Here is a 26,044-nt window from a genome sequence, read left to right as displayed (position 1 = left end):
GCCCTTGCTTTGCGTCAACAGTCCTCCGTCGATATTTCTATTGGCTTGTTTACGCAACGGAATAAATTACCGCACTATTGCATATTCATTTAGAGGAATACTATAGACTTTGTTGATCCTGCAAATCTGTCAATAACACAACGCTCTGCAATCGACGCTTCTACATCGCAAATCAATGTCTTAATCGCGATCGACTCTTTCACATTTTCCATCCTTTACGAATTGAAATTAAATATTTATTACACAAATACAGCGGTAAGTTGGAATGTTAAACGTTAAAATATTATATTTTGTAAATAAAAATTGAAATTGTATGTGAATTTGGGAATTAAAAATCTGATTAAAAATACAAATTTGTAACTATCACACTGGCAACTCGATATCCATAATAAAGCAAAGGGTTACAAATGCGAAATAAAACGAGAAAAATCGAAGAAATGTATGAAAATAAGAAATGACAATAAAAGATCAGGGTAATCGAGGAAACGTTAAATAACGATGAGGTAATATCACGCTCCATCCGCGGTCAGGTCGCATTGCAACGACCGCGAGTAACATGCACCCACGCGTGTACCTATCGTGCAACGACGAAGCGCGTTCGCGCGTGCATGACAGGTAAATAGTGGGAAAACGAAACAATAAGTGAGGCGTGACTAATGAAGTGCATAGACAAAGAAAAAAGGAAGGTAACAGAAAGATAATAAGAGAATAAAATGAGAAAGAGAAAAGCTTCTCTGGCATACTACTAACCTGGCCTTGCGTTCCAGCTGACCGGTCACCTCATTCCTCTTCAGCACGAACGGCAACCTGTTGCTCACGACGATCATGCTCCCGTTGGAGGAGAAGCTACCGGGTTCTGTAGACATTTTGATGTTCTCTGATCAACTGTTGCAAACCGTGTGTTCCGTAGAAGAAGGGAAAAAATGACACCGCGAGTAAGTAATAAGTGTCGCGCGACTCCACACACGAGGATCTCTCCTCTTTCTCTTCGGTTCGTGTTCTATACGCACGGTCACCGGTTCGACAGCGCTGTTCTGCTATACCAAGTGTCGCGTGTCACGTGCGATCACGTGTGCATGCGAAACCGAAGTCGAAGGAGAACCGCGCCAGTTAGACGGTCGATCTGGCTAGTAGTCTGTCTCTCCTCGTCGTCGAGCGCCGCGCGAGATGACACTTTTCACTGTTCCTCGTGTCGTTCCTTTTACAGCTGCGCTTTAAAAGCGACTGGATGGCGCGTGCCCGCGTGCAGAACCGTGTCTTTCGGTTTCGTTTGATATCTCGCTTGCTCTTTGCCCTTTTTGTCTTCTCCTTTGTTTCTTTTTCGCTCTGCGTTTAAGTAGTGGTGAGCAAGCGTTTCTTTTTGGTTCTTTCGTGAACTCTGATTATCCGTGAGATACGTGATTAACTCACAGTGACTGATTCTCTTTATCTTGTCCTTAAGGGCGGTTCGGATGCACAGCGACAACAAAGAATAATACAAGACAGAAATAATACAGAGGGCGAGTAAGAAGGGGGAGACTATAATGGAGGGAGTAACGCAAATCGATTTACACCGGGTAAAGGTACAATAGGAATAAGTGAAAGCTTAAGAGAAAGAGAGGAAGAAAAATCCTCTAGCGGTTGATTGGTCCGTATGACTGTGCCGCGGTGCGTGGCCAAAGTAACACTGAAGTAATAACGCCGCGTTCCCCTGAGTTTATTCGTGTTAGCCGTCGCGAGGAATTGGTCCAAAGTCTCTTTCTACGATAGTATCAATGATGGGGCCGCGACCTTTTGACTATACCGCGGTTTCCCCTCGTGCAATCAACCACCACCACCATCATCATCAGTGTCGTCGTCGTCACTACCACCGTTACCATCTCTGCATTCAAAAACACTACCCCAGCGTAATCATATGTAAACATACAGATACAGTGCCTCCCTCTTCACTCTACTCTTTCCCTCTTTTTTCCTACCCCTCTTTTCTTCCTCTCTTTCTATGACGACGCAGCGTGTCGTCGCGTGTCGTGACAGACGATCAGGGTTATCTCCTCTTATCTTTTAATTCTCGGATAACACTCGCTAATGGGACATCATGTACGTCGTCGGCGACGTCGTGACCAGCTGTACACGTTGTACCGGCATCCAGTTGTCAACATGTACATACGTGACAAATAACCGGTATTACTATATTATTGTTGTGTCGCGTTAAACACAGCCTATGTTATACCGAAACGGGACCGACCAATGCCAATTCAAGCGGAACTCGACGACAAGCAGACTGTCTGTGAACCAGATCAATCGCTATTCTTTTTCGTTCTTTTTTTTTTTTCGTTTAGATCGTATGAAAAAAAAATGTATATATCTCTGTTACCGACCGATGAAAACGGCCGATGTAACGCGGATGCTGATTACGTTTTTGCAGGATAAATAATGATATTTAGGTAACACAATTATTACATGTGTTACAATTGTTACATTATATTTTTTATCGAATTTCTAATCGGTCCTCGTATAAGTACTTAGCAAGTTGTTTTCCTTTGACTAAAGTCGAATCAAGCAGCGATTAAAGGGGCAATTACGTAACTAGCAGAATGACTGTAAGCAGAAAGGCGTTGAAATCTATAGTGGGTAAAATTGGGAAGCTTTGACATTCTGACCTATGCCGTTAAGGCACGTATCTCTCATGTAGATAAGTACCAATCGAATTGTTTCAATGTGACGTACCTTCCTGGTAAATATTTGAGGTCAGCTTGGACAAAGTTGCATGCATTTCTCGTTTACCCGAAATAAACGAGATAAAAAGATTATGTCTACATGCTGGCAATATGTTTCGTACAGTTTTATTCAGTGTTTGGAGAAGCATGACTAGTAACAGAGAATTCCAACGGCATGGAAAAAATTAAATAATAAAAATTAATACTATGGAACTATTATCTTCATATTCTTCTTCGTTTACTCATGCAGTTTCTATTCTCCAATAAGAAAATTTGTAATGGAATAAGATTTCATACTACAACGTACTCGTCCAATAATCTGGAGAACCAACGTATAATAAGTAATAATATAAATTCACTGTTTACGAAGAAAAATATTTACTTTTGCGAACATAATTTCATATTATCTCTGAGCACGGCGATAATACAAATTCGAGTAAGCTGCTCGAAAAATCACTATTTAAAAAATCCGTAATCGTTGTCACTATTTAAATAATGGAAATTAAACCTCATAGATAATTTGTCACGACAAAGGAACCTTGAGAACAGATATTTATAACTATAATCAGTAGCTAAATTCTAGTAACGTAAATTAAAATTACCGCTACTATAACTTGACAAATCGAACAAAGAAAAGGATAGTGAACATTTTTACAGATATTTTTTCTCTCATTTTGCTCAACCGATATTAATGTTGTAATTGCAGGACTCATAATGAAAACAAAAAATGATCTAGTATATCTTGACTTATTTTCATATAAAAAGCAACCGAAAATGTTTACAGTATTTTATAATACTATAAAAATCTTTATCATGGGATCCACAATTTCATAATTTAATTAGATATATTTTTTCTATTATGTAATTGAGATCGTACCGATTGTAAGATCGCTTCTAGTATAAGTCATTTAAATGTCGCTAATTAAATAACGTAATTAAATAATTAAGTCGTTTAAGAATCATTTTTGCTAGCGAAATGTACTGTGGCTCAAGAAAGTATTAGAACACTTATGCGAACTTTTAATGAATACATTGCATGTATTATACATTTCGGGATTTTATTAACAATGTTACGGAACACGACTAGCATGATTATATTAGTAAAATTTAAAATGAATTTAAAAATGTAAACATGTAGAAGTTAGAAAATACTTATTGCACGCAGAACTTACCAAAGTATTTGAACAAATAATTATTCATTATATTAGTACATCACAATATTTACTGAGATCATCTTTATCACTAATTAATAATTATACATTTAAGACTATTATTCATATCGTATACTAATTTGTTACTAAATATATATTTCCAATAAACGTCTTGTAACATACTAATATATTTTCATACCGGTTTCAAATTTTATCGATATAATCATGATAATATAAATGTTCCATAAACGATAAGTGTTCAAGTGCTATCGTGAACCGCTATAAATTGAACTAATTTGCCTGACTGTACAGAGAATCCCGAACTTTTCAGTTGAAATACTGTCTTGACGTTTCTCGAAGGAGCAAGGGATAAAAAAGACGTTATCATCACGTTATCGTCACGTGCTGGTGTTAGCTAATAAGAAGCTAGAGTTAGAGGATAATGAAGAAAATTGGCACGCGTCGCGCACGCGGTCCAAGTTTTACTCCATTCTAAAAAAATCGTTCCGTTGGAATTTAACTAGTTGAGAGACAAGTGTCGCGTTGCGAACAATACACAACTGATCGTATTGTATGCCCGGCTCGACCATGAGGAACTGGTAAAAATCAATGACGCATGGTTGGAAATTAGACGCTGCATCATCGTCTAAACTTACTCTATTTAAAGTATGTACATATACCAACATAAATCTATATTTTTCGCACACTTTTGCGCACCGGGATACGTATTACGCAACATACTTCAATATCAGGTAACCAAGAAAGTCCGTGCCGTTTCTAGGTTTATTTCTATAAATTTAAAACGGCATAACCTTTCTTGATTACCTAATATTTCCCATACTTACAATTAAATGATACACGACAATAGTCTCACTGATTTCAATAATCACTTCCAATATTTTTGTCGATTTATTTAGAGTACTATACTGAAAAAGCAAAATCAAACAAATAATGTTGTATGTAGACTATTCAGAACAATCATATAACTTTCATTTCATTTATCTGTTTAAAAGAAATAAATATACATTAATAAATTTTGGATGCAAACTGTTCTTATTATTCAAAATAATGTATTGTACAATTAATTAAATTTTTGTTATGTTTTGAGGTGTATAATATGTTTTATAACGTTCTACATTACATATTATTACTTCATAACAATGTACCGAAGTAATAATGTGGTAAAAAAGCAATGTCAGAAATGTCAAGTTTGCAAAAACACGTGGATAGGGCAAAAGCGACATTAACATTTTATTACCTTCCTCCATAGATGGAGTTACTCACACAACATATTTACGTAAAGTTATAAATAAGGAAGAAAACTGTAGTTATTAATGCAATTATATTTTTTACAAGAAATAGTAATTCCTTCTGATTCCATAAGATTTCTATCAAGAATTTCGGGTCCCGTCGTAATAGTTCGTAAAAATCCGGCAAAATTCGACAAGTTTCGGTGTAATTCGGTAGACATAGCATGTGCGTCGAATATAAGCGCGAAACCGGTATGTATATTTTTTGCTACTATACAAAGTAGGTTAAAAATATATGCAAACAATAAACGTATAGCACAAAAATATTTAACTTTTTACAAGTCACTGACTTCATTGTATATATGAAGCAGCGTAAAATTCTTAATATTATTAAATCCACAATATTTAATATCTTTTAAATTTACGCAAAGATGATAACTTAATATAATTAAAAAATCAAAGAAATTTGAATTTGAATATGAATATCAATTATAGATGTTTGTTTCATGTATTTATTTTATAATTGCAAACAGTTCTTCTAATAATAAATATTAAAAATAGATTTTTTGCGAAAAAGAATTAATGTAATAAGCAATGAAAATATAATCCAAAGATTCAACTGCGTTTATGTTAAAAATATAATATACAAAAAATTAATACAAGCTATGCTGGTAATCATTGAAAAATTGCATTAATATAATTCAATTTTTCAAATAAAGCAATTGCCATAAATTACGAAAAATATTCTTTTTCAGAGCATTTTTACTGTATTTTTATTGCATTTTCGACAATATACATACAGAGAACGTAGATCCTTCAAATAGAATAGTTATTTAAATCTGTATCATAAATGCGGTTGCCGTTGAATTTACGCTCACGAAAGAATCGTTTAACCAACAAATGGCTGACATCTAGCACGCTGAATATTTCAAAGTAAAAAGCGATGACAATTACACCGAATGATTAATATACATACAAATGATCACAAAAACAATAGAACATATAGAATGACAGAATCGTGAAACTCGAGATGTGTACCTAATTCAAATCGATCTGCTATTGTCAACTTAGTACATACACCTTTATCCGAGTTAAGACGACATTGGCACCCACCTCAAAAAGACAAGCTTCCTCGTTTTATTATATATAAACGGCAATGTTAAATAGACTATTAATTATACACTACAAGTTGACAATATTTTGTTAAAGAGTTCAATGCTAATTCGCGCACTCACATGTATACCGGCAATCCTCCGGTACTGGCTAGTGTTTTTACGAGAGACGTTCTTTCGAGAAGGTACCACTGGTAACTGGTTCCTTCTTCGCGAAGTTTCGGATAGCTGAAATTGCAAGCCGAATCGATTGTTATGGCCTACAATATGACTGGCAACTAAACAAGAAACCATAGAAAATTCCCTAGGAAACGTTGCAAATTTTTCTATCTCTAGTCAAATTTCTATTTACAAATATAGGATCTTCATATTGCTTTGTGACATAAATGACACAATAAAACTAATATTAATTGCATGTACAGATATTAAAAGAAGTTGTTACATTTGCATCTTTATTTACATTATATTTTTCAGTAAGGAACAAGAGATCGAATTTATCTTTAACAATAATAACGATTATTATATAAAAGTAATAGTTTACTTAGATTGAAATTTAAATTACTTAGATCTTGTAAATGCAATGTTGATATTGTACAGAAAATCATATATCTCATTTTTAAAAACTAAGTTAATATATTAATATATTAATTTCCATTATATTTCTACTATATAATTACTTTCATATTCAATACACAACATGTATTCAGTTAATTTAAGCGTCGTTCTATAAGCAAAGTTACATATGTGATAAATTCATTTGCAAAAATAGTAAATTTAAACTTCATAAAAGTATCTGTGGGGTAAACGGACATCCTACTAATGATGTTTCGGGCTATATAGTTTGATGGCACATGTATAACCCTTTTGAAACTTAAGTCATCTCGAATAAGAACATAACAAATGTATTTATGCTAGATTGATATTTTAAATTAGATTAACATTAAAACTTTGTAAACAGTAATAATAAACTAAACGTAAACTGATCTTTGACAGGTATTTCTATGATCATTGTTTATGAAATTTTGATGTAAAATGAATGTCATTTGCTCTATATGTAGCGATCAATTAATACAGTCTGATGATATTTTCTATACGAGATGTGGACACGTATTTCATCTGCATTGTTTAACGTCATGGCTTGAAAGGTGAACAAATATTAAAAAATAATAGAACAGGAAACACCTTGTTAGAGAGTGTAAAAGTGTATAAACTTTCAAATTTATTTTTTTGCCATGACAATATTCATAATTGTAAGTTGTTACTTTCAGATCAAAAAGCTGTCCACAATGTAGGGAGAAAGTTACACAGAGTAAAATTCATAGGCTTTATTTTACATTTTCAAGCAATGACCTGATAGTTGAGACTCAAGGCTCGACATTGCAAGAAAAAGTAGACAGATTGAAATTTCAAATTTTGTTAAAGGAAAAGGACATCCAATATTATTCCTCAAAAAATGTCACTTTAGAAAAACAAAACGCTGGCTTAAAGCAAGAAGTTCGAAAAGTAGAGAGTGAGATTAACAAAAAAAATGCAGCCATACATGCTTTGAAGGAGCAAATAAATTATTTCAAAAAACAGAGTTCTCACTGTGATAATCTAAAGAGAGAAATTAGTCAGTTAAAAAATAAGATTGAAGACCTTAGGCCGTATGTAATTATTACATGTACATATATCATATACTTTATATTATTACCTATATCAATTTTTTGCATGTTTCAGAATACAAGTATTATTACATGCTCCTATCAGTGATGTTAGTAAAATGGTTGGAAAAACTAAAGATCCTCAAACACTTACTATGTATATTTCTATCATGAAAAAGTTAGTAATGTTCGAGAATATGTTTTAAAAATTATTATACTATTATTAACATATTATATTTGCAGAGAATTAATTGGAAGATTTAATAAATGTAAACAATTACGCATGAGTGTTAAAAAGCTGCAAGAAGAACTTTCTAAAGTTAATACAAAATCTAATACCTCATTAGAACAGTCAAAACGAATGTAAGATTTTAAAAAATCTATTCAATGTGGTAATTTATGTGAACGGATATTATATACCAATATTATTATCACCTCAGGGACTTAGAAGAAAAGCTAGCATTTTCAGAGAGCAAAAATATAGCATTACAAAGACGAGTTAATGAATTAGAAGAGATACTTGACATCAATGAGCAGAGTAATAGTAAATTAGAAATCCAAATAGCAGAAGATGTAAACAATATTTCTATAAAAAATCCAATTGAAACATCAAAAAAACACAGTCAAGACATCTCAAATAAAAATTCTATATCAAATTGCACTACTAAACAAAAAACTGAAAAGGTTTGAAATTGAATAGAATAATACTAATGAAAGAAATCAAAATCAATGGTTAATTACATTTATCATGTATTTCTTTTATAGATATGCAATGCTAAAACCATACAACAAAAAATACAGGATTGTCAGACAGATAATGATACAAGTGATTTAGAACTAGATTTAATAGATTGTAACTCCTCCAAGAATTATTCGGTAGAGTCTAAGAGATTTAAATTGTCAGAAGATGATATAAACGTTTCACATACAAGTCATAACAATAAATCCTCAAATAGTTCTATATCAAAGAAAAGAAAAAAAAATAATACCAAAAAAAAGATATCTGACATTGAAGACAATAGTAGTGTGATTGATCTTACCTAAGGAGTTCCTATAACTACTGCATATTTTTTTATATAAATCATTATTTATATTTTAAAAGTATATATAGTATTTTATCATTGTAATTAATGGACCTTTTCTGAGTTTTAGAAAAATAAAATATTCTACTTTTATATTTTTTGGTCACTTATTTGATTTATGTTTAATATAGGAAAACATAGGGAAAGCAGTTCCAATAAACTTTGTACCATTATTTTGTAATATGTATGTCTGAACATAAAATTTAAATCCTCCAAAAGACAATTGACACCTTTTATTTGGTCTTGTAAAAAAACAAAGTGTATAAAGGGCTATTTCTAATTCTGGAGTGGTTCCAATGAACATGGATGACCTTTTACGTTTTCCAATATAAGTGAAATATATTTCTAAAATGACAGCTTTCTAAAATTGTTTTAAAATGATTTAATGAATATTATTAGTTTATAATTTGCATTTCTACTTACATTAACAAATTCCTTACTATGGCCAAATCCAAAATAATTAATTTTCTTTAATAATTCTCCATGGGAAAAGAAAATCCAATTATGCAACCCTATAATACCTTTACGTGGTTTTCTTTCTCCTATAAATACATGTTCAAATCCAGAAGTACCATTTATATTTTTACTCCGAGAATATAAATGAAACCAAATTTGTTTTAAAATATCTTTATAAACTCGCATGTCATTTTTAAAGAACCCTTTGACTGACAAAAAGTACATAACATGTGAAATTATATCTGTTTCCATTAAATTATCAATAAATTCATTCTCTTCTAGATCTTCTTCCCTTGTTATGACTTCTGGCTCATAAGTATCCAATTCATAATTATCAAATAACTTTACAAGAGATCTTATTGTTGGTATTAAAAATATTTTGGTCGATATATTTAACAACCTAAAGTTATAAAAACTAATTATGTTTGAAATTATTAACAAAAAATACCTTTAGAAATAGAAAATACCTTTGTGGAGCATTATCAGTAAAGTTTTTAAAGCTCATATTTCCTTGATAATTTATATACACATGGTTGAATAATTCATCAGAAGACTTGTTAAATAATTCTTCTGATACCATCATTAATTCTACATCACTTGTTAAAGACACGTTTGCAGCAGTACAAAAATCAATGAGACGAACAAATATACATAAAGATATATAAGATGAATAAATAATTAAATGTTGTTTTATTTCTGTTTTGTAATTACCGCCTATTTGATAAGTTGTGAAAGGACTTATGCCTGAAATATTTAATATAGCTAGGATGTAAACAGAAATTTGAAACATCTTATTTAACATTTTTCTAAAATAACATATTTTAGTTTTAAATAGTAAACAATATAGGTTATGTCAAATGTTTCCTCGTTATTTGAAAATCTTATATTTATTATACATATTTCAATGTAAAATAAAGATCATATATACTGATAATTAAGATTTAAAAAATAAAAAGTGGAAGTTTCCACTTAATTTTAAATTGAATAATTGATAATTTTTATAATGTGTAATGACTATTATGTAATTTATTATACAAGAAAGTTGTACGAAAATTAAAAAATTTGTGTAAAAAACCTTAAATAAATAAAGGTATCTATTTTTAAGGTGTAAATCTTATAGTTCAAAGGTAAGTAAAACATAAGTAGAATATGATTAATATTAAAAAGAAAATTATTTTAAAATATTGATATAACATTAAAATTCAGTTAAAACCATTTGTATTGTAATTTTCTAACGTTATACTTAAAAACTATATATATATATGCAATAATCACTGCAGGGTATCGAATATACGGAATACGAATTTTGTTTACAAATGGTTGACATTCATTTATGATAGTGCGTTTTTAATCATAAAAATGTCAAATCGAATGGAATATATAATTTCGCCGTGGGAAATTGAATTATATATACAACATCTACAAATTTCGGAACTTGAAGATATTGGAACGAAAGGGTTAATTTTTCTTAAACATTACAAATATTTCTTACACAATATAGCTATAACTTGAGCATTATTTTCAGCTGGTTTGAATTTCATAAAAAGTTGATGTTATTAAATCAACAAAGCGTATTAGAAATTAGCGGTTTGCGAGAAGAAAGTACTAAGGAATGGTTTGTTTCTTTTAAAAAGGTATATTAAGGCTTTTAATAAGATATATTTTAATAAAACATGCAACTATCTGTTATGTTAATATTACTTTCTTCCCGTATAGATTCCTGTCCTTATATACGAAGCTATACAAATTGATATATGGAAGCATAAAGTATTTCCACTTTTGATCGAAATAAATGAAGAACCAAAAAATACTTTTATGCTTTACACTGTATTTTATCACGAAGATATTGCCGTTTCACTATTAGAAAACGTGTTGTTTCATTGTGAAAGTGCAGAAACTATAAATGATTCTGCTCTTGACCTCGTCGATTATGCTGTTAAATCTGTATCTTTACTCCTCGATATGCCTGTCATCGAAATTTATGAAAATGTAAGAGACCCAAAGTAAGTGAACAGACACTCGAATTTTTATGTCATTTTAGTAAGAAAGTAATATTCCACATGCTGGGTAGTAATGGTAGTAATTGTTGCAATTAGCTCATGTCTTGAAGAAATATTTGAGAAAAAGAAAGAATTTGAATTTGATATTGGTATACGTTGCATTTCGATTCTCCGTTACTTGGCCGAATACGTAGATAGTTTACCATTGTGTGTATTATCGCGATTGTTAGCTACTCATGATGTGCCCTATTTACTTGCTCAACTCATTGAAAGACATCCGTGGAAAAAGGAAAGTAAAGGTAACTATCATTACATAAGTATAAGAAAATTCAGAGTATAATAAAACTGTTTACTCTTCAGGTGAAAATATGATATATAACAGTGGTTGGAAAAAAGTAAAATCAAGTGAAGAAGGAAAAATTTCTAAAATAGAAGGACAAGTTTGGCTTGGTTTAAGGGAATTATTGCTTAATACAAAAAGTGCACCTTATTATGAAATTACTGATCATAGGTTTTCTCAGTTATTAAAAGTATTTTAACATTATACATTGCATTATATGTTTAACATTATATGTGTTGTGTTCAAAGGAAAGAAATTATGTTTCGCATTAGTTACAGAAATATTTACACGAATGTGTACTGGATCAAATTTCACCTTTAATAGATCTAAAAAGATGGTTAAATTATTTAAGTGTATCATCACCTAATGGTAATGCATTGCGAGCAATAAATGTGGAACTTATACCACAGGTTGAAAGTTATCCAATAAAATATTTGTTTAAATTTTTTAAAATATTAAGCAAATAACCAAATTGATATTTTACTAGATAAAATCGTCAATAATAGAGAAATATCATAAGAAGTGGAAAAAATTAGCAAAACATCAATCAAAATTTATATACACTACAGATGTTGATTATATTAAAAATGCTGCTCAAATTTTAAGCGATGCATATGATTTGGACAAACTGGATTGCATTGATGTTAAAGAATGCTCTTTATGTCATGAAGAAGCAAAAAAACGTTGTTCTAAATGTAAAGAAGTTTGGTACTGTGGAAGGTAAAGATTTTTTTCATATGTTTATAAAACAGTACTACTTTTTACTAAAACAATATCGGATCTATTATTCCAGGGAGTGTCAAGTAAAAGATTGGGTGAAGCATAAAAATATTTGTGACAAGATAACAAAAAACATAGAATGTGAGAAAGACTAATTTCGAAATTTTTGTCTGGAAAAAGAATATTTGATTACATTTTCAGTATTTCTTCCTAGAAATAAAAAAATTAAAAATATAAAAGTATTGAAATTAATTCCCCTATTATACGAATATTAGAAATACTTAGGATTAAATAAATAATACGTACGAACTTATATTAAATATTTAATTAAAAGATCTTAATGTACAGAGCTTTGTTTCACATATTCCATTACCACATCTTTTGCAGGAGTGTCTTCTCCAAAGTCCTAAAAGTAAAAAAGAATCATTTAATAGAAAAAATTTTTAAAAAACAATTAAGTTACTAATATTACATTATTAAAATCAGGCAATTATTAGGCATTATTACATCATAATTTGTTAATTAAATGGGTTCTCTCAGTAGAGGGAGCCTTTGCTCTCATCACATAGTACCATTAAATTTGCAAATTGCATTTAATATTAAAAAGGTAGTTATATTTTTATATATAGTACAATTTATACCTTTACGACAACACAGGAGCACCCAACAACTTTTCGGGCTTTACCAGCGCAGTCAATTTTACATAAACCAGCCCATTCACCTAGTTTCTTATTATTGTCTACCCTGATAAAGGGAATCTGATGTTCATTGCACAATGCTTGTACTAGTTTCTTATACATAGGTTCGTCACAATTTTCTGCTAATATGCAAAGCATGGCTTGTCTCCTAGAATATAATAAAGGAAATGTAAACAAATATAATTTTAATATTACACAGGCTATAGAATAGAGTAATTTTTTAATATATCAAATAGGGTTATAGACAGCATTATTAAATTTTGTAACGGATTGCTTCTCAGTAGAAGGATCCTAATATATAGTCATATAATGATATATAAAGGTTTGCAAATTTGTTACTTCACGAAAATATATATAACTTATTTAAGTAAATCATTCAATAAACTCACTTGTCTAGTGCTTTGGCAGCTTCATGGAGACCATGTACGACACCATCATGAATAAGTGCATTTTTAAGAACTTCTTGAAGGGCTGTGTTTATATCCATTGCACCTCCTGCTGCCATTGCAGAAGGTACATCGTCACTAAGAACAAAAATATAATTACAGTCTATTTACTTAACTCTCCACACAAAATTTTTGACATAGGATTTTGTGGTTATATGATAACTTTATGCAAACAATTAATTTCAATAAACATCAATATTCAAAAAAAGTTTATGAAATAAGGGTAATAAATGTTTACTATCGTAACTTGATACTTTTACAATTTTAAATTAAGGTTTTAAATAAAAAAAAACCTTCATATCAATATCTTTGTAACAAATATACAAAACACTTACTTCTCAACGTCTGACATATTTTTCAAGGACTAAGGAGCTGAAATAATAAAATCAAATTAATGATTCTGATTCTAGCTTCACGTTTTAAGATATTTCCACGTAAAAATTATGTTGATGGTATTATAATAAATTGATTTCTAAGTCATCGCCTTCCAGCGTGCTTCAACCTACCTTTTCTTACGAAGAAAGAGAAATGGAGTTTGAGTACGTTATATTCAGGTTACGTCTACGTTAGCTCTGATTGGCTGAGAAGGAAATATAAGTGACATCTATAGAATGTTTCCAAAAGTTCATAATTCGACATTTTGCACTTTCGGTTGGAGAGAAAATAAATGTTCATACTTATGGTTCTAGTTGTAGATAAGTATGAGAATGGCAAAATCGTGCAATAATGAAATTAATTGTAATTTTTTATGTCAGACAGAAAAATAGATATAAACTTTTCCGTAGAATCGTATAATTAAATAGGGTCTTGTAGCGTGGAACTCAGTAGATTCTTATCTATACTAGTGTGCAACTAAACTCCATCCTTCCGGACCGCAATAATCCTAGGGAACTGTCATAAAACTAAGGATTTGTACTTTATTGTTAGGGCTCTTAATCGTTATTAAATATATTGTCTGTCTATGTCTACAAAGTTATTGGAATAAAGTATATATTGTAACCTGTTAATCCAGTGTTTTAATCAGTTCAACCATCTCTATTATCCTAAATGAAATAGGGGATCGATAAGTTCGTGGCATCGATGATCTAATCGTAACGGGAATTTACGACTTCCATTGACGTGATCTATCACGAACGCGACTCCGCGCGAACACATAGGTTCTTGTATATACTAAATAGCAACCACACAGGGTATATCCCCAATTTTATAAATTCTTGTATATGCTAACGTTTGTTCCCTTCAGTACTTCTCCGCATGGTGTAGCACTAGTCCAGGAACAACCAAAACCATGACTGCGTGGGCACTGTCATTTCCTCTTTGTGTCGGTAATTCACGTTCCATTAAAGGTTTCATTTATTTTATTGTAGATGCCGTCCTATATCTCACCTATAATATAGAATGAAACTTGAATGCATTTTTTAAAAAAATGAGATGGATTATAGAAAAGAATGAACAATTAAAATGTTTAGTTTTGTAGGGCTTTATTTTCCTAAGCTAACCGTTAAGCATCTTAACATTCATTAAATAAAAAATTATGCTTATAAACTGTACATTCCAACATTAAAGAAGTGCATATAAATACAATTCCTATCCAAAACTTCAGCAGAGACATCACTATTGCTTTATGTATACTTATCTAAATATCTTAATATATTTATATATACAGTAATTTTATTCTTCTCTACCAACAACTATACCTACAATAGTTTGATACTTAATTTATCTGTTGTACATACTTATTTTATAGTTAACATTTATCTTATATATTACACTTAAAAAGAACCATTAATTACACGCGTATAATAGATCTATTAATAATTAATTATCGTTGAATGCTTAACAAAAAGTTTATATAACCTTTCCAAATTACGTTGGAAATTATCTATTCCTTTAAAATCTTTAAAATAGCAGTATAATTTACAATTGCTTTTATGCACTGGTATGCCTATTGCATATCCTACCCATGATCTAACTTAACAAAAAATTGTTCACGTTGTCACAAATGAAAAACAATGAATTCTTTATGCTACGTTGGTGGAGAGTATCTGTGGTAAGGCCAACAATAATGTGGCGGAGGTGGCGGTGGTGGTGGAGGCGGTGGTGGTGGAGGCGGTGGTGGAGGTGCCGATGGATGTTGCGAACTCGATGGTCCTGTCGGATACAGATGATGAGTATGATGTGTATGATGAGGATGACAATTCGCGCCTGTACCTCGACTCGATTGAGATGCCTCCAACGTGACACCAGCTTGAGTCTGACAAGCCATCATCAATCCATGGAAGTCGAACTTGTACGCGTATCGTTTCCCGTGCACTTTCGTCATGATATTTTTGTCGTAGTAATATCTGCGAATCAAATACTTTTGAAATATAATACAGTAATAAAATAACGAATCATATAGATAGGTAATAGTGAATAATAGTAATAGCGATAAAAACTGTAAGGTAAGTTAATTCTTTTTCATGTAATCATGGGACACACCTTCCCTTCAATAGGGAAGGTAGGACACACGAATTCTTTTCATTGAACGAACTTAAGTACCTATCATATTTCAAATTATATATGTAGATTGCTGTAGGTATTGTAGGTTGACCAACAATAAGCGAGATACGAGCTATGTAAATAGAATAGGGTGTTATAGTATTAACACCATTACTACATGATTTATTGGTTAACGGCTTATAACTCTAACTATAACGGATTATAACTCTAAAAGTAAAATAAAAAATACTAAAGATGAAGTAATGGAGAGCAAATGGAGTAGCTATCTTGCTCCGCTAAATGTATAGGCAGCTTTTCATATCTACTGCGTAAATGTAAATATATTTAATACTTTATCTACCGGAAGCCTACTAATAGGCTTTTCGATGCTAACGCTTATCGGCCGATAACCTATTCATCGGTTTTCCGATGCCAACACTTACCGACTGGAAGTTTTTATATTTTATATTCGCTTGTTAGTAACTGTATAATAACTCGTTCATATCCTTGCAAATTTAAAAAATTTTTATCGTTTACCATGGTTCAAGATAAATGAAGATGAAGAGTTTTGCTTAGATAATCTGTCAGATTGTGGCGTAGTTATTTGAAAGTATTATACATATATTAGTTTATAAATAGTTATATTACATAAGATAAATATAATAATGCTATCATGACAATTATAAACGATAATAAAATTACACTGCTTTGAAACAAAAGAAATTAGAATGACATAACGAGTAATCCCTCACGTTTTGATTTTAATGTTATAGAGTTTTACAAATAGGCACGTATATGCTTCGCGAAAGCTAAGGCCTGGCCGGTACTAGCGACGTGTCCATGCCCAACTAAGTTGATCGTTAGTAAATGGCAACTTCAATGGTAAGCGATAGGTAAAGTGTTAATATCTACACCGTAGTAAGTACTTATATAAACATTTAATAAACTTCAAACATACATATGAACATACTTGTAACAAAAAAAAATAAGAAATCAGAAAACTCGTGAATAAAATTTCCATTTGATTTAAGAAAGTCACGAAGGTAAGTGAAACTTCAGATTTCTGTTTACCTGAGTGCTCGCGATAATTTGTCGTAGTTCATGTTCGGTTTGCTCTTCCGTTCGCCCCATCGACGCGCGACTTCGTCCGGATCGGTAAGTTTGAACTCGCCGTTCGAACCCTCCCACGCGATACAGGATGAATTGGACGAATCCGAAAGCAGCTCCAGCAGGAATTGCCAGAGTTGAACCTGTCCGCCTCCGACCGCCCCGGAACCCACAGCTCCAGCTGTCGATCCAATCAGGGAGCAAGTTCGTTGGAGGAGGCTGAACCTCTCTGCGGGCAAGAAGCAGAAACACGCATGCACCAACTGGCCGTGATTTCCTCGAGGTCGATTCGTCGAAACCTTGAGAGTATAGCGATGGTTGCGATCATCCACTGCCTGTTATCTCTCCTCTCTTCTTTTATGTATTTAATTTATTTCATGTTTGTTTCAACAGTGCTTTTCTTTGTGAATCTAACCGAAGTTGGGATTTGAAATTATAGTGCACGAAAAAGAAGGAATCTTGGTAGCTACGGAGGGTTAAAGGGATTTGACGGCATCAGGATCATCTTAAGAAAAAATTTATCTATTAATGATATTAGTGAGGTGATAAGTTACGGATTATAGGATGTAAACTTCTTTTTCACAATTTTATGTTATACGGTGCAATCAAATGAGTTGTAATTTATCAAGTACATTTATAAAGTTTTATTTTCGTTCTTCGTTTTATTATCAATCTTATTGTGTTGTATCTGTTACCGTCAGAATTTTTGTTTTAATAATGTAATTTGAAAAAATTACTATCTTGTGTCTTAAAAAATCACGTTGGGTTCAGGTGCCTAAATTTTCTCCCTCGAAAACATTTTTGGCAGTTATCCACAACTAAATCAATTTTTTTAATCCGAGAAAATTTGTATAATTACCTTGGAAACTTAGTGACGAAGATCCGTAATCAATGTTTCATAAAAGTTCATACGAACAAAGTAAAAAATATATATGTAACAGTATGCATTTTCCAGTTGTTAAGGAAAATGTTCTTAATCTCGCTCTCTTACTTTTAGCAAAAAAATGTTTATATCATTAAAACCACGACATAGTCAAGTGCATGCGTGCTCTAGAGGAAATTCAAAGCGGATTTTCTCAAAAACAAAGCCTCGAATGAAACAAATTCGTTCCATATCTTCGACTTATTTCCTCATGTACGATCACCTCCTTCAGGTTCTACCATCAATATTAGGGACACCCTGTATATATATGAGACAAATGATGGATTTATACAAAGATTATAAAATGTGCATAGCTTGTAGCACCGTTCGAAGCACCCGGTGCATCTAACCCACATTTCTGCCCTCATGTCGTTCGAAAATTGATTATCACATATAAAACAGACCACATTTTCATTTTCCTCGCTTTCGCTTGGTGACTCTACTTCAAAATTCTTCCTGAAACACGCGTTCATAATGTCGTCCTGAGGTATCTCTGCAGAGCAATGAAATTAGACACAAAGCCATTTTTTAATATAATTGTCAGCTCTAATCGATAGGTGATAGAACGAGATCGCCAGTTCGGAATATAAAAATACTACTATACTACACACTGCCAAAAATAAATACTAGAGTTACATACTTTGAATGTTGGAATACGACTTGAAATATTAAGAAATAATATAGTGCACTAGTGTCGCGAAAAGAAAAAGCGTTACAGCAGACTCTGAAACGACGAATTCCTTTGTTTTTCCGTGACTTAAGCAGCGGCATTTCTATTTTCTATTCCAAGCGATTTACAAGCTGGAACACCTAACAACAAGGATCGATCAGGGGACGAAATTAGGCACGCGGACAAAATTTTCGCCCCTTACCCTATTTCAATTTAATTTCAATCGCCACGAAAATATCTATAAAAATTACTTACATGCAGTAAATTGTTATAATATTAGCACACAAAACAAAATTTGATAGATTAACTCAATAGAGTAACTTAAATTTTCTCTCGTGAACTCTTCCTCTACAAAGTTTTGTGAATGTGAAAAAGGTATTTTCGTAAATTTTTAATTCGCGAGAAAGTTAACGCTATATAGTAACAGATACCGTTGTAAAGAATGGCAGCTGCCGAAGGATGGAATCTGGTGTCCTGCTGAAGATGCAACGGATGTGTTTGAATCCTCCACATTACGCGCCGAACTATGTCGTCTAATCCTTCACCGCGTGAGCAACGGTGATCGGCTGGCACGTTATCAATCTCATTACGGCGGTACGTAATACGAAAATCATCTTTCCTTGTTATTTAATTTTCCAATTGTTTCGATATTAACTCAGATTTAACATTTATTTTCAAGATAATCTGCCATAAATTTGGAGATCGATGAGCATAAACGATTGTTCTAATAACAAATTTTATTATAACGATACGTGATCTATGCGAAAGAAAGTTCCATTTTTAAATTAAAATACCATAACATCTGACTCACAAACGTATCGCATGAATCAAAAAGAATATAAATATTCGATTTCCCTGGATCCGAATCATTTTTCTTCTTTTTTTGTTATTTTATCTAACCACTTTTAACTTCTTTAACGTTCCATTAAAATTGAAAAAAACGGTACCTATTATGTATCTATACACTACATCACAATATTGTGTATTTAAAGGATCAGTGATAATTTAAAGTTTTCCCGCGTTAATGAGTACGATTTTAAATATTTACGGAGTAAAGACGGTCCTAATTGAAAATAATAAAAATAATATAATAAAAAATAAACCACGTGACGTATTCGTTGACGTTTCTTTATACGCACAAATTTGTGTACATATATGGACGTATCGTACGAAATTTTGATCCGCGATAACGATAAAGCGCGAATTCGCACAGAATAAAACGCACCAGACGGAGGACAGAGAGTAACTGAGCGACCTTTGCCCCCGGTGATTTCAGCCCTTATCGCCCCCACTCTGACTCCCGTGAACGGAATGCTTTTACACGTCTGTACAATACTGACTCCAACCACTTTCTCATTATCCTAAAGATACAGCTATTAAAATTAATAATCAAGTTCAAATTTAAAGAATTTGACATTTTCAAATTTTTTCTGATTATATCTTTGTATCGATAGATACTTACATTTTTGGATACATCTTTAATCTAATTCTTTAAAAAAAAAAAGAGAGAAAAATTTGTAAAAATTTTTTGATTCAAATAATTGCCTACTTTCGTTCTTTTCCGACAGTTGTAACTGACTTTTTCATGAATTTATTACTTATTCGGAGTTTGATTGACTGTTCGATATCCTTTCCTTCCTTTCTCTTTCTTCTTGTCTTTATCAAATGTAATTTTACGAAACCTGTGTCACTTGAACAAAATGATAAAAAAAGGAAATAGCATACCTGTATCTATCGTACAACGAAATGAATAATTGAAACCACCGACAGCTTTCGCAATGTAAATTCAGAAGTATGCGCGAAATCTGGTTTCCAAAATTATATAAGCCTATTAATTTATATTTTCTCCAAGCATAAATGTTACCTATACCGTACAATACAAATTCAGGATTCCAAAAGCGTCGTTTAAAACGTCGTTTCAAATAACTTCCAATCGGTTTCCAAAAATTTATGGAAGAATTTTATAGACCGAAAAAAAGAAGTCCAGACCACGTTATTCTTTGTAAGCAAACATTTTAAATCTTATTCAAATAAAGATCATTTTCGATCGATTACCGCAAATATATACCGTATAAATGATTCTCTTCACCTTTTCAGATAACCCAGTAACCTTTCCAGAAAAAGAAACGAAAGAAAGAATATATGTATATATATACACATATATATACCTAATGATGTACAATATGGAAGGCGATGATTTCGCTTGACGCAGGTTTCAAGGCGTTTTCAGTTTCGCGGCGCACGACGATGACGCCTGAAATTATCCCGTATACGCTGGGAGATTCGGGGGATGTTTCGCGCTCATCAAGAAAACAATATAGCCGCACCCCGTGGCGAGCTTACCATCCCTAGCACCGTTAGAGTTTGCTCTCCCCTCCCTAGACAGTGTAGATGGCAAAGGAGAAGGGTGGCAGCGGTTACTGCGAGGCCGTAACCCCAGGGTGGCGGTGCCACCACCTTCCCGCCGCCCTAAACACTCGATGGTTTATTCATGAGAGCTCTCTCACCACGATAACACTGATTCGTTTAATAAACGGCCGCTGCCGGGCGCGGAGTATGCCCCAAGAGCACCTACAACGTTATTCAAACGGACGATATATCTCGGAGGCTTACACTGCCAAGACTCTTGCCTCTTCTCGCTTTTCATCCGTCGTCGACCAAAAGGCGGATCGCTCTTTTTCTCTTACACCAACTCCGTATCACCTCTAGTTACAGCTCCTTGCTCGCGCGCGCAAAACGCTTTAACGCGACGCTTTAACTTCGAGCAAAGTCAGAGAGGTAAGTACTTTTTGTCCCGAGTTCTGTCTCCATGTTTTCATGTGTGTTTATTCCTTTTTATTCTTTCTCTGGTGTTTCCCAAGTTCGTGTGCTGCAATTGAATCTTTCGCGTTTAGGACTGTGAAATCTGATTGAATTGATCATATGGCCGGCGCGATAAAATTACAGAGGCAACGAAGTTGAATTTATTATTTGTATGAACGTATTTTTCTATTTTCGTGGTTGATGGAATTTGGATTTTATGGTTTTGAAACTAGTTACGAAGTTTGAACGAATTTGATCGACACTGTGAAATGAATTTCGAGGTAAGGATTTTTTGCTGTCAGATCTGCTTCCACGTTTTCAAGTGTCTTTATGCTTCTCATCTTTTCTTCCCTTTTTTATATTTTTAAAGTTCGTTTCCAAGCTTAAGGATCGAAGCTTGATTTTTTTAAGATCGAAATTAGCTATACGTACAAAATTTAATTGCGCTTCGATTATTTGGTATTTGAATTTCTTATTTTCGATTTGATAGAATTACGCAAAAAACAAAATTAATTATATTGTTCGTGATCAAGGTAAAATAAAGAATTGATAATACAAATGATGAAAATCTAGTTTTCGTTAAGTCGGAAGTCCGTGGTGGATAAAAATAAACGAAGGGAGCAACGAGACTATTATCGTCTACGATATTTATTTTTCTGCCGGACCTTTCTTATCTCTAATAGATCGCGCCCTCGTTAAAACCTAAGATAAGGTTGAAGTGTTCGCCAGTGGACTAGGACCTACCCTAGGGAACGGTTAGCCTCTTCCGGTCACTTTCAATCCAACCTGGACCCCTATTAACCTTCCCTAAGCTCCATGAATCGCGCGTCATTTGGATTTACTGCAGGAATTCAATCCGTATTGCTCAGTTACACCGACTTTTACGAATTATAATAAATGACGTCGATATGTTAATTTCTAACTTTGAAAAAACACAAGAACTTATATCGAACACCGCTTTATATATTCTACTTATGAGCACAACTAATAAATCATTTACTAAATGGGATATGTTACTAATTGCATAAATATTATGTAACAGGTATTATATCGAAAGCCTATTATAAAATTCGCAATTTATATAATGACGATACTTGAATACTTACGTGTATGACAATATTTTTATAGCAGTAAATAATATTTCAGCAAATCTTTATCAGGGTACTATAGCTAAATACTTAGAAATAAAAATAATAGAGAATAATATTATATAGTTCGTTTTATGAATCAAGATAATACTTATGCTCTTTTTACCTTGATACGGTATAATAACACTTGTTGATTCATATGTCGATAACTCGAATATTGAAATTTATTACAATCGTTAAAATCTTTGTTTTAAAAACAGCATGTTATATGAGTGGAAAAGATGGAACATTTATACGCTTTACGTATATTACGATTCTGGTTACTTACCATCAATTTTCTCCTCTTGCAACAAATCCGGCGTTTGTACACCAGTTGCCTGGAATTGAAGGTAACCAAGGTGTCGTGCCAAAATTTTTCCACCAGGAATAGCTTGCCAATAATCAGACGATAATTTTAATAGCTCTTTGCCAGTTGATGGAAATTTAGTCGTACTCGGTGGTGGTTTTATGGAAAACACCTGGCTGCACCATGAAATCCAGGATGCGATGTGGTTCGAGTTCCATTCCGACGGATCTAAATGCGTAATAATATTAATTCTTTCGATTAATTTTTTTTTCAGTAAGGATATCTTCCTTATCTGATAAAAAAAATCTGATAATTTCGATTTCAAATATATGTTGTATTTTTATAGTAGATAACAATAATCATTTAAATCCTATAATTATCATCGAAATACTCTCTTTGTCTATTCCAACGAATAATACATTTGAAAATAAAAATAGTTACCAGATGGAACCATCACGGGCTCTGATTCCATATCGTTTTCTTCGATTGTTTCTCCTTTTACGGCATTTAATTTGCTGCCACATCCGTATTGGTTCTTAACCGATGGCATAAATCTCAAACTTGCTCGCCAACATATCGTCAAATCGCGCATTTTTTTCAGATTCGTACATTCGTCGATAATAAACAAGAAAGTTTGATCTCTTAATAACTATATATTTGTATTTTGTATGTTAAAATATCTGATCTTCCTCGAGTGTTTTTTCTGCATGTTTTTCGTAATAGGAAAATTATTTCCTTGCCGATCCGCTTTTCATCTGCCTTCGATTCGACTGCTTGATACAATCTTTCGGTTCGTCCGCGAGAAATTGTCATACAGTTTCATTTCCCACGACCAGCTTATATGACTCGTGATCTCCACAAACTGTCCATGATTCATCGAATACATATGCAATATGTAGGTGTAAGAGTGTAGGTATATACATAAGCTGATCGTTTATTTTTACGATTCACTCCATATTTTAGGATCGATATTCTTCTTTGAAGTACTTAACAATGTACATAGATAACACTTTAGAGTATGCCCTCTTAATCTAATCTTCAACTTGTATCTGTCATTCTTAGCTTGACACTTTGGATTAAGAGATATAAGTAATACATCTCGATCAATAAGATTGATCACATTTGTTTATTTTTGCTCGAACATGAATACGTATATATAAATATTCTTTTAAAAAAAAATTTCATTTATCTTTTTTTGATATTAGATTTTATTTTCTTTTTATAATATCAAACTTGAGTTATGCTACTTTTCAGAATTGCTCTCAAATTATTTTCGTCGAATTCCAATCATCCAAAAATACTCTTATGTGTAGCAAAGCAGCAGGTAAGTCACTGTTGAAATCGTTGTGACTCGCGCATCGGTCGATTCATGCGTTTCCTTGAAACGAGCCACGTGCGTCATCGGAGCTCGCCGATTTCTCCGATGAATCCTTGCAGCACCACTGACCCTGCGTTGTATCAGTTTCGAACGAGAAACCGGATGGTCTACGTTTCCCGTTTCCCCGGATATAGACACTTGAATAATACGGTCAACGAATCGAATGTTCCAAGTGTTAGTTAACAATTCGCAATAGCTGTCGATTTTGAGAAAGGTGTTCTGGTGCAATGAGTTAGGGACGCACTAGTTAAGTTGAGATAATTAGGAGTATTTTATGTTATTTATAACATAAGGTTTACCCAACATAACCCAACATAAAGGGTTGTTAAAATTTCAAGTACATATAAGTATTATTAATATCTACGTTTGTGTTGATAATAACTGTGTGATAATGTTTATTTTGAGATAATATGCAAGTGTTGTTTATTTTAAAATGGTAGATTATGAAAAAGATTTTTCTCTTCTTCGCCTGTCTTACTTTTAAAATTTTTACGGATATTACGCAATATGACGAAATACATAATTTTATTTGACGTAAGTAAAGTCGAAAGCATTAAAACATGTATAGTTTACGTACGTCTCTATGATAGTTGTTTCAAAGTGGTCATATTTATATTTACGTTACAACAATTCAGATATTACATGTGTTTAAGTCTTCGCACAAGCAAGATGAAACGTAACACCGAACACAAACAGGATAATTATGTATATAACACCATACACTTATGACTAATTTCTACGAAAATTGAACATAAAATGTGTATAATTAATTCATCCGTAGATGAACAAAAAATGCTCAAAAATGTTAGAAATCAGCGATGGTAACCAAACAATAAACGAATTCAATTACCACCAGTCACATGTGTTTCTCTGTCATAAAACATCACATGTCACACAACACGTCTGGCATGAAAAATTCTCACACTGTTCTCCACTGATTGTCACTTAAATTCCTCTTCTCACGGATGACTACGCGCCAAAGTTGATGTAGAATTGCCGGTAAATTTTCCAGATTGTATCAACACGTTCCAGATGAACACACTGTCCGTGAATGGAGCTGGTGCTGAAGGTCCGATTGGCGGAGTACGGATTCCCGGAACCAAGAAGGAGACCGGTCGGTTTCGGGGCGTACATCGCCAACCGCTGAATCACGTTCAATCGGCCATGTTTACCTATTTTTTCTTCTCCTTTTTCTTCTTGTTTTAGGCGATCAGACGAGTCAGCCTAACCGTTCGCGATGTAACCTTTCGAACGGGTTGCCCAACGTATTTTTTTGCCCATTATGATGGAGTTTCGTTTGCGGTTTTGCGATTCTATTGGCCCTGAAATGGAATGGACGCGGTGCATTTCTCGTGATTCGCAAAGCTTTTAGTGGCAACGAGCAAACCGCCTTCGAAAGAACATCTGCTCGTTAAAAAAAGAATCGAAATTCCGTCGGTGTATCATTTATCTCTTTCATTTTCAAGGATGTTGTAGATTTAGACAGTCATTAATACGAGTAGAAATAGTTCGAATTACATATAAGGAACTTTTAATCTATAAATTTGTTAGAGCACAGCGACGTTATTTCATATTACTAAAAAAACTGAGAAAATTAATTTATATTAATATATTTATATGCCATATTTTGATAGTGCCGGCAGGATTTATTTCGAA

The 26,044-nt window shown here is 32.7% G+C and overlaps 6 protein-coding genes across 25 annotated transcripts in view; 2 read left to right on the top strand and 4 right to left on the bottom strand.

Moving 5' to 3' along the window:
• The window catches only part of LOC117213711 (alpha,alpha-trehalose-phosphate synthase [UDP-forming]), a 39,737-nt gene extending 34,607 nt beyond the window's left edge, over positions 1 to 5,130 (bottom strand). Inside the window, exons 1-2 of one of the 3 annotated variants that reach the window (XM_033459279.1) lie at positions 5,106 to 5,130; positions 751 to 856 (exon numbers count right to left, since the gene is read on the bottom strand). In XM_033459279.1, coding sequence (XP_033315170.1) covers positions 751 to 856; positions 5,106 to 5,115 — 116 coding nt within the window. In that variant the 5' untranslated portion in view covers positions 5,116 to 5,130. Of the gene's footprint in view, positions 1 to 750; positions 857 to 2,706; positions 3,032 to 5,105 lie in introns of those variants that run through there. The other 2 variants (XM_033459277.1, XM_033459278.1) reach the window with 2 other exon arrangements.
• On the top strand, positions 855 to 9,290 carry LOC117213713 (E3 ubiquitin-protein ligase TRAIP-like). 16 transcript variants are annotated; one of them, XM_033459286.1, is made up of 9 exons: positions 855 to 1,562; positions 2,319 to 2,423; positions 2,530 to 2,652; positions 7,203 to 7,354; positions 7,478 to 7,855; positions 7,929 to 8,030; positions 8,096 to 8,215; positions 8,293 to 8,536; positions 8,618 to 8,896. In XM_033459286.1, exons 4-9 carry the CDS (start codon positions 7,242 to 7,244, stop codon positions 8,894 to 8,896), a joined length of 1,236 nt encoding a protein of 411 aa, XP_033315177.1. In that variant the 5' UTR covers positions 855 to 1,562; positions 2,319 to 2,423; positions 2,530 to 2,652; positions 7,203 to 7,241. The 16 variants fall into 16 exon arrangements, with proteins under 16 accessions (XP_033315177.1, XP_033315180.1, XP_033315179.1 ...); XM_033459289.1 differs by lacking the exons at positions 2,319 to 2,423; positions 2,530 to 2,652 and adding exons at positions 2,129 to 2,160; positions 4,179 to 4,513; XM_033459288.1 differs by lacking the exons at positions 2,319 to 2,423; positions 2,530 to 2,652 and adding exons at positions 2,104 to 2,160; positions 4,179 to 4,513.
• LOC117213714 (poly(U)-specific endoribonuclease homolog) lies at positions 8,882 to 10,338 on the bottom strand. 3 transcript variants are annotated; one of them, XM_033459300.1, is made up of 4 exons: positions 10,102 to 10,336; positions 9,858 to 10,020; positions 9,358 to 9,790; positions 8,882 to 9,295 (listed from the first exon to the last, which is right to left on the bottom strand). In XM_033459300.1, the coding sequence occupies exons 1-4, from the start codon at positions 10,190 to 10,192 to the stop codon at positions 9,038 to 9,040; spliced, it is 945 nt and encodes a 314-aa protein (XP_033315191.1). In that variant the 5' UTR covers positions 10,193 to 10,336; the 3' UTR covers positions 8,882 to 9,037. The 3 variants fall into 3 exon arrangements, with proteins under 3 accessions (XP_033315191.1, XP_033315190.1, XP_033315192.1); XM_033459299.1 differs by having other exon boundaries at positions 9,858 to 10,337; XM_033459301.1 differs by having other exon boundaries at positions 9,045 to 9,279; positions 9,858 to 10,338.
• A 252-nt stretch (positions 10,339 to 10,590) lies between these two features.
• Positions 10,591 to 12,623, top strand: LOC117213712 (zinc finger MYND domain-containing protein 10). Its single transcript, XM_033459280.1, has 8 exons — positions 10,591 to 10,847; positions 10,916 to 11,024; positions 11,107 to 11,393; positions 11,487 to 11,689; positions 11,751 to 11,920; positions 12,003 to 12,140; positions 12,218 to 12,450; positions 12,524 to 12,623. The coding sequence occupies exons 1-8, from the start codon at positions 10,750 to 10,752 to the stop codon at positions 12,603 to 12,605; spliced, it is 1,320 nt and encodes a 439-aa protein (XP_033315171.1). The 5' UTR covers positions 10,591 to 10,749; the 3' UTR covers positions 12,606 to 12,623.
• Positions 12,624 to 12,760: 137 nt separating this feature from the next.
• On the bottom strand, positions 12,761 to 14,090 carry LOC117213715 (40S ribosomal protein S12). The gene is made up of 4 exons (XM_033459302.1): positions 13,930 to 14,090; positions 13,538 to 13,672; positions 13,092 to 13,296; positions 12,761 to 12,856 (listed from the first exon to the last, which is right to left on the bottom strand). Exons 1-4 carry the CDS (start codon positions 13,944 to 13,946, stop codon positions 12,788 to 12,790), a joined length of 426 nt encoding a protein of 141 aa, XP_033315193.1. The 5' UTR covers positions 13,947 to 14,090; the 3' UTR covers positions 12,761 to 12,787.
• A 989-nt stretch (positions 14,091 to 15,079) lies between these two features.
• On the bottom strand, positions 15,080 to 23,603 carry LOC117213719 (DNA-binding protein D-ETS-6-like). Its single transcript, XM_033459304.1, has 4 exons — positions 23,452 to 23,603; positions 22,993 to 23,238; positions 17,147 to 17,411; positions 15,080 to 15,939 (listed from the first exon to the last, which is right to left on the bottom strand). Exons 1-4 carry the CDS (start codon positions 23,600 to 23,602, stop codon positions 15,621 to 15,623), a joined length of 981 nt encoding a protein of 326 aa, XP_033315195.1. The 5' UTR covers position 23,603; the 3' UTR covers positions 15,080 to 15,620.
• Positions 23,604 to 26,044: the final 2,441 nt, after the last annotated feature.

Source organism: Bombus bifarius, unplaced genomic scaffold (genome assembly GCF_011952205.1).
Source record: "Bombus bifarius isolate JDL3187 unplaced genomic scaffold, Bbif_JDL3187 scf7180000009125, whole genome shotgun sequence".
Taxonomy (NCBI): domain Eukaryota; kingdom Metazoa; phylum Arthropoda; class Insecta; order Hymenoptera; family Apidae; genus Bombus; species Bombus bifarius.
Note: the sequence above shows the minus strand (reverse complement) of the source record. Positions and strands in the feature narration are given on the sequence as shown.

Coding starts and splice junctions, on each gene's coding strand:
- LOC117213715 (XM_033459302.1), bottom strand. Junction 13,297..13,537: donor GCTGCCAAAGCACTAGACAA/GTGAGTTTATTG, acceptor ATTATATTCTAG/GAGACAAGCCATGCTTTGCA. Junction 12,857..13,091: donor GCTCCTGTGTTGTCGTAAAG/GTATAAATTGTA, acceptor TTTTACTTTTAG/GACTTTGGAGAAGACACTCC.
- LOC117213719 (XM_033459304.1), bottom strand. CDS start 23,602: ATGCGCGATTTGACGATATGTTGGCGAGCAAGTTTGAGATTTATGCCA. Junction 17,412..22,992: donor GCAAGAGGAGAAAATTGATG/GTAAGTAACCAG, acceptor TCTTGCCCGCAG/AGAGGTTCAGCCTCCTCCAA. Junction 15,940..17,146: donor AAATTATCGCGAGCACTCAG/GTAAACAGAAAT, acceptor TTTGATTCGCAG/ATATTACTACGACAAAAATA.
- LOC117213714 (XM_033459299.1), bottom strand. CDS start 10,192: ATGTTAAATAAGATGTTTCAAATTTCTGTTTACATCCTAGCTATATTA. Junction 9,791..9,857: donor ACTGATAATGCTCCACAAAG/GTATTTTCTATT, acceptor TTATAACTTTAG/GTTGTTAAATATATCGACCA. Junction 9,296..9,357: donor ATAGTAAGGAATTTGTTAAT/GTAAGTAGAAAT, acceptor AAACAATTTTAG/AAAGCTGTCATTTTAGAAAT.
- LOC117213712 (XM_033459280.1), top strand. CDS start 10,750: ATGTCAAATCGAATGGAATATATAATTTCGCCGTGGGAAATTGAATTA. Junction 11,394..11,486: donor GAAAATGTAAGAGACCCAAA/GTAAGTGAACAG, acceptor TGTTGCAATTAG/CTCATGTCTTGAAGAAATAT. Junction 11,921..12,002: donor GGTTTTCTCAGTTATTAAAA/GTATTTTAACAT, acceptor GTTTCGCATTAG/TTACAGAAATATTTACACGA.
- LOC117213713 (XM_033459281.1), top strand. CDS start 7,242: ATGAATGTCATTTGCTCTATATGTAGCGATCAATTAATACAGTCTGAT. Junction 7,856..7,928: donor AAGATTGAAGACCTTAGGCC/GTATGTAATTAT, acceptor TGCATGTTTCAG/AATACAAGTATTATTACATG. Junction 8,216..8,292: donor TTAGAACAGTCAAAACGAAT/GTAAGATTTTAA, acceptor TTATCACCTCAG/GGACTTAGAAGAAAAGCTAG.